The following is a 6,000-nucleotide window of genomic DNA, read 5'->3' as shown; positions in this document are numbered from 1 at the left end:
CTATATATAATTCCCTTTTTTGACCTGTAAACCATTTTGGGTGTTATTTATCTGAGTGGAAAACAATATCTCTTCAAAACCTAGAAATATCTTGGCAAAAACAACTCATTTAAGTAGCTAGTTCATTAAGCATCTCATTCTTATAGAAAAGGTTAAAAAAAAAAAAAAACCAAGAAAAGATCAATATCTCCATGAGATATAATGATGGGTGGGTGAAGGGCGAAAAACCTTTTGGGCCATCGGTCTCGCGACGAGGTTCTGGGTTCACAAGGCTTTGACACGACCTCCAATATGCTACATCTTTATACTTCCAAAGTCCATCCAGTATTTGACCGCACCAAAGGTGCTTTTGTTTCTTCTTCCTCAATGTCTTTATTTCCTCTAATCCTTGATTAATATATATAAACAACCAATTAATTAAGCACAAGTGCGTATAACAGAATTAAAAGCACCATCAATTATCAGGTTAGAGGACATAGAGAAAGAGAGAGTACTGTACCAAAGCCCTTCCAAGACAGACCAAATAATAAAAACAGGTGAATGCCATGAAAATGTCACGACATGTCCGATAATTTTTCGGAACATCATTTCCATGTTCACAGTTGTAATCAATTGGGTTTTCTGTATCCGCAGTGCTTCGGGGACGAGCTACGACAAAACATGAACTTCATTCAATTTTCAGATCATAATTATAAAGCAAAATTAAGATAAACAAAATACTTTCTTTTCATAAACATGAACTTGCCAGTCTGCTGGGATTTTGACTGATGGTTGGTGCTTCTCAACCGCTTCACGTATATACCTTCCGCATGAAAAAGGAAAATACATAAATATAAAAAATAATTACAATATTGATTTTTATATTTTTTGAAAAAAAATAATACTCCCTCCGTTCTTTTTTATAGACCAAAATAGACAAGAGTTGGGTTTTGCTATTTATAAAACAATTTACAAAATATAAGTAGTAATTAATATATATGTTTTCACTGATACCTTTATATAAACAATGGCCTTAGCTAATAATTAAGAGTGTGTGTGAGAAAGATTTAATTAAGGGCATTTTGTAACGGAGTATAATTAAGTGGAGCATGCGTGGGTGCCAATGATGAAGAGGGCAACTATATTTGTGTGTCTGTATTTATATATATATTCCTCTAGTCCTATTTATAAGAATAAAAAAAAAGATTAATTTTAATCTTATTTATAAGGCATGCACTTAATTATTTTTATGTCATTTTGTATTTCTGCCCTTATTAAAGATAGAAACAAATTAAAAATAATTGTTTTTTTTATTAGGAGAATGGAAGTAAAAACTTATTAAATTTTAGGATAGAGTTAATAAAGTTTAAAATTTTATTCAATTCAAGTAAAATATGCTAAAAATAATTTATAAATAGAATTAAAGAGAGTACTTACACTCATATGCCAATATTATACCATCTAAAATTGCTGCTGCTTTTGAAGGCAGAAGGTTTGTCGGCTAGGATATGGAGAGGGGTAATTCCCTTTTCATCCACAGAACCCACAATTTCTTTTTGGTACATATTAATGATTTCAAATGCCAACTCTGCAGTGAATAGAATAATTCACAGGAGCAAGAATTCATTAATTAAAGGCATCAATAAATAAATCATTAATTAGTTGTAAATTTATAACAAGTCCGCCCCCTACTATGTTTACCAATTACTTTGGACTAAATTTTTGTGGTATTTAAACTTCATGATGAACAATTTTAAAAATAAATATAATAAATTTTTTTGAAATTGATAATTTTATTTATAAATAAAAAAAGACACTCGGTAATTTTTCTTATATTTGAGAAGGGGAGTAAAATTTACGCACCAAAGTAGTCTCGGTAGAGGGTGCAATGAAGGACTGTCTGGCCATCGCTTGCTCTTCTGCATGGCCCAAGAGACTTGTCGGCGCAACGAGATTGGAGGTAAAAGAAAACATCGTTATGTCCATTTAAAGCAGCCAAGAACAGAGGAGTCTCTCCATTATTGTTCCGTTCTTCAATCAACACGTGTCCTTGATGACGATGGTGATCAGCTTCAACGATGCACTCACACATCTGGAGCGACCCTATGGATGCTGCTCGATGCAACGCTGTGTCACCTTCAACATTCTTTGTTTTCAAACTCTCCACCGCCCCCGACGTCTGCTTAATTTCATCCACCAGCTGCTTAACTGTGATAGCATTGTTCTCGTTCGCCGCCACGTGCAACGCCGTGTCTTTATCACTGTTGACGGGCATCTTGTGAATCATTGCGTTGTCTTTGTATGCCGTCACCACTTCACTCCATTCACCATGGAACGTCCATCGGTATAAATCCATCCGCGTCATCGAAACAAGTTGAATATCCATCGATGAATCCATGTGTTGCATTTTGCAGCAATGCGAGAATTACTGGCAAAACTCTCGTCGTCGTGTGTGGGCAGTCACCTTGGTGCGTGGTAGCCTTTTATACGTGATTAACTACCAAAATCATGTCCCTTATGTCTGAAAAAGCAGAGCAGGAACCTCTGGGAAGCAATGCCAGTAGGGCCAGGGTCCCAGTAGACTCATTTTATTCCAGTAAAACTCTAATAAATTTTAAAATATAAAGTAAGTCCCTTAGATGTGAACTGGTATTTTTAAATATAAAGTCAAGTCACAACAAATTTGGGAGAAAAAAAATCACAAAATAGAAAAATATTTCAAATTTAGGGGACAAATTTTTAATTGTGTCGTCTTGAATCTGCAAACTCACTTTTCCGATTTTAACATGGAAAAAAAATTTTAATGATTAAATTTAAAAAATAACATGTCATCATCTAATAACTTTAAGGAACTTGCAACTTAATTTGTCTTGTTAAATTTGCAACTCATTTTTTTAACTTTAAAACTAGAAAAAGATTACATTATGTAAAAAATACTAGTTAAGGATCTAAGGGACTTATTTTATATTTTCAAATTTGTTACGGCTTTACCTGAATAAAATAATAATCCTTTTTGAACTTAAATGCCATCCTTCCATGACAATAATATCACCTTTCCTTGTATGGAAGGGCAAAGTATTATTATCTTTTGCTTTTTAATTAATCTCAATTTTGTTATTTGTGTTGTGGAACACGTTGTCTACCAGTTCAAATCAGACGAGCAACCCAAAAAAACATAAAAATCCATTTTTTTGTTCTCAACTTTGTCATCTGTTTTAAGTCAGTCGATGTATTATCGATCATATATACCTTGGACATATTCTGAATTTCTGATGAACAGCTGCTAGCGACACAGAGGGATGAAGTCTAGAAAACTTATTTGATTTGGAGGTAAAATTCATGACATACATTAATATACTATTTCGTTTTTAAATATAAGAAAAAAATAACCAACTCATTTAGTTTAAAAAAATTAGTTAAACATAATAATTGTGTCTAGAATTAAAAAATTTGGATTAAATTAATGAAACAAATTTGTCTCGTGAAAATGAACATTGATTTTATGTGGGGAAATTTGAAAAAAAAATGTTATAAATGTTAGAAGAAGATTATCTCCATATATAATTAAGTTCCTGACTGATTGCCTCCACAATAAATCAAGAACATTAAGTTTTGTCCAAAACAAAACCATATGTGCAGTAGTATATAACAAAAAAGAACGAATATACTAGATCAATTACTAGATTAAATTAGCTTATTTAGAGAAGGACAAATAAATAAATATATAGCTAGGTGGAGCCGGACAGAGTTCATAACTCAAATAAATAAATTAAAGTTTAATAGTAAATAAAATGTACCAAATGCTAAAAATCCATAAATTCATATCTAGCCTGCACAATTTAAAGTTTAATAATAAATAAAAAGTAACAAAAGCTAAAAAGCCATAAATTCATATCAAGCCTTCACACTTCAGCAATCTTGAGAGTTACAAAATTGGATAGAACTACTTGTCCTGCGAAAGGCAACACTCATATCATTTATTCCCATGTGTTCCACGAATTAAATACAGATAGATATATTTTATTTTCTTTGTGGCCGAAGACTACAGAGAGAAACAAACTTACTTGAATCCACACAAGTATTTTATCGGTTTAATTTAAGAGAAAATTGGTGAAAATAATCTAGTTGGAAGCAAAATTAATCAAAGGGACCAAATGTACTTGAAGAACCAAGGCAAATATTTTATTTATTAAATAATTTGAACAAATAACTAAATGCCCCTTTGTGTTAATAATCTTTTTTTTTAAAAAGCACAAAATTTGATTGTTGGAGCTCCAGTCCCTCCTCCAACAGTGACAATACACTTGCCAGAGCTCTAGATAGCAAGTGAAGGGTCATTGGAACCAACACCACTTGATTGCATGTAATCATTAAGCATTACATGTAAATTCAACAACTAGAGGGTGCAAGGATTTTAATTTAGGGGACAAAGGCTTTGGCTTGAGTGCAAGGCTTTTGGCTTAAGATGCAAGGGGTATGGCTTGGGTGTAAAGCTTTTGAGCGAAGGTGCAAGACTTGTGGCTAGGGTGTAAGGCTTCTGACTTGAGGTGTAAAGGGTATAGCTTAAGTGCAAGGCTTTTAACTTGAGGTACAAAGGTTATAACTTAGGTGTAAGGCTTCTGATTTGAGGTGTAAGGGTTATGGCTTAGGGTGCAAAGGGTATGGCTTAGGTGAAAGGGGTTTGGCTGAGGTGCAAAGCTGCTGATTTGAGGTGCAAGGGTTATGACTGAGGTGCAAGATTTCTAGCTTAAGGTACAAGGCTTCTGGCTTGAGTGCAAGAGAGATGTTTAGAGTGAAAGGCTTCTAGCTTAGGGTACATATGTTATGGCTTAAGATGCAAGGCTTTTACCTTGTGTTATAGCAATGTCATTTTCATGTAATATGTAGTCATTTTCATAATCTGCTAGAAATTACATGTCAATTATTTCTCAAGCATGCTTGCAAATTTTTTCCCATGTCTATTTACATGTGTAATCAATGGTGATTTACATCTAAATCCGAGGCACTAACAGGGGTGTCTTCTCTGTGTGATTGATTTACATATAATTCGTTGGAGATTACATATAAATTATTCCTCAAGCGTGCTTGCGAATTTTTTCCCATATTCATCTCATATCAATAATTATGAGATGAAGAAAAGACTACTCCATAAAATGGTTTACCAAAATTTATTTATGCCTCCAATAAGATGATTAGACTAAAATTTGTGACAACAAGATTTTCTATTTAAATATGCACATTTTCAATTGCAGCACTTAAATGCATCAAACCAATAAAGTATTGTGAAACTTCTAGTCTATTTCATACATAGACTAAAAATATTCCCTTTGAGATTGTGCAACTGCTACCTTTTACCTTCGTCAATCTCAGTCTCGCAATCTCACAGCCTTCAACTTTTAGTCTCTATCCCATTCATTTCTAACCCCAATGAATCGCACATGAAGCTCGAGAGAATCAATTAAGAGCTAAGTTGGTAGAAAATAAGAAATTTTTAAAGAGATGATGGCTCAATTTAAGTCCTTGACCAACGAATGCATTTTAAATACGTATACACCTATAATTGAAGATCAAGGAAGTGATGAGTCTGATGGTGATGATTAACAGTCTATGAATTTATTATGACTTTAATTTGGATTACTTATAAACTTGTTTATTTTAGATATATTTTCATGATCAGTTATATTTGTTGTTGCATTGGTGCTGTTACTAGTATTTGAAATTGTCCCTGTAATAGGAAAGGGGTTGACAAGAAACAAAATTTGACATTAATTTGATTTGCCAATTTCTCATGGAATTCTTTTGAAAGTTTACATGAGAACTATTTTCACTCGAAAGAAAAATACCTGAATCTACATTTCCATTTTTTCATTTCTCTCAAAATTTTTTGAGATAAAATAGTTCTCGCAGAACTTTTCGAGAGAAACTTACCAAACACTGACACAATCCGTTCGTTCATTTCTCTCAAATATGTTTGTGGGAAATTTTTTCACACAATTTTTTCTAGAGTCATTCTCTCAAATA

At 32.9% G+C, this 6,000-nt stretch overlaps 1 protein-coding gene across 1 annotated transcript in view; it reads right to left on the bottom strand.

Annotated features, from left to right (window-relative positions):
• Positions 1-2,365, bottom strand: part of LOC129304663 (uncharacterized) — a 4,695-nt gene extending 2,330 nt beyond the window's left edge. Inside the window, exons 1-5 of the mRNA XM_054944393.1 lie at positions 1,843-2,365; positions 1,438-1,567; positions 742-802; positions 495-648; positions 229-387 (exon numbers count right to left, since the gene is read on the bottom strand). Coding sequence (XP_054800368.1) covers positions 229-387; positions 495-648; positions 742-802; positions 1,438-1,567; positions 1,843-2,365 — 1,027 coding nt within the window. The remainder of the gene's footprint in view (positions 1-228; positions 388-494; positions 649-741; positions 803-1,437; positions 1,568-1,842) is intronic.
• Positions 2,366-6,000: the final 3,635 nt, after the last annotated feature.

Source organism: Prosopis cineraria, unplaced genomic scaffold (genome assembly GCF_029017545.1).
Source record: "Prosopis cineraria cultivar Desert tree isolate PC_DT_omini unplaced genomic scaffold, ASM2901754v1 PC3, whole genome shotgun sequence".
Classification (NCBI taxonomy): domain Eukaryota; kingdom Viridiplantae; phylum Streptophyta; class Magnoliopsida; order Fabales; family Fabaceae; genus Prosopis; species Prosopis cineraria.
Note: the sequence above shows the minus strand (reverse complement) of the source record. Positions and strands in the feature narration are given on the sequence as shown.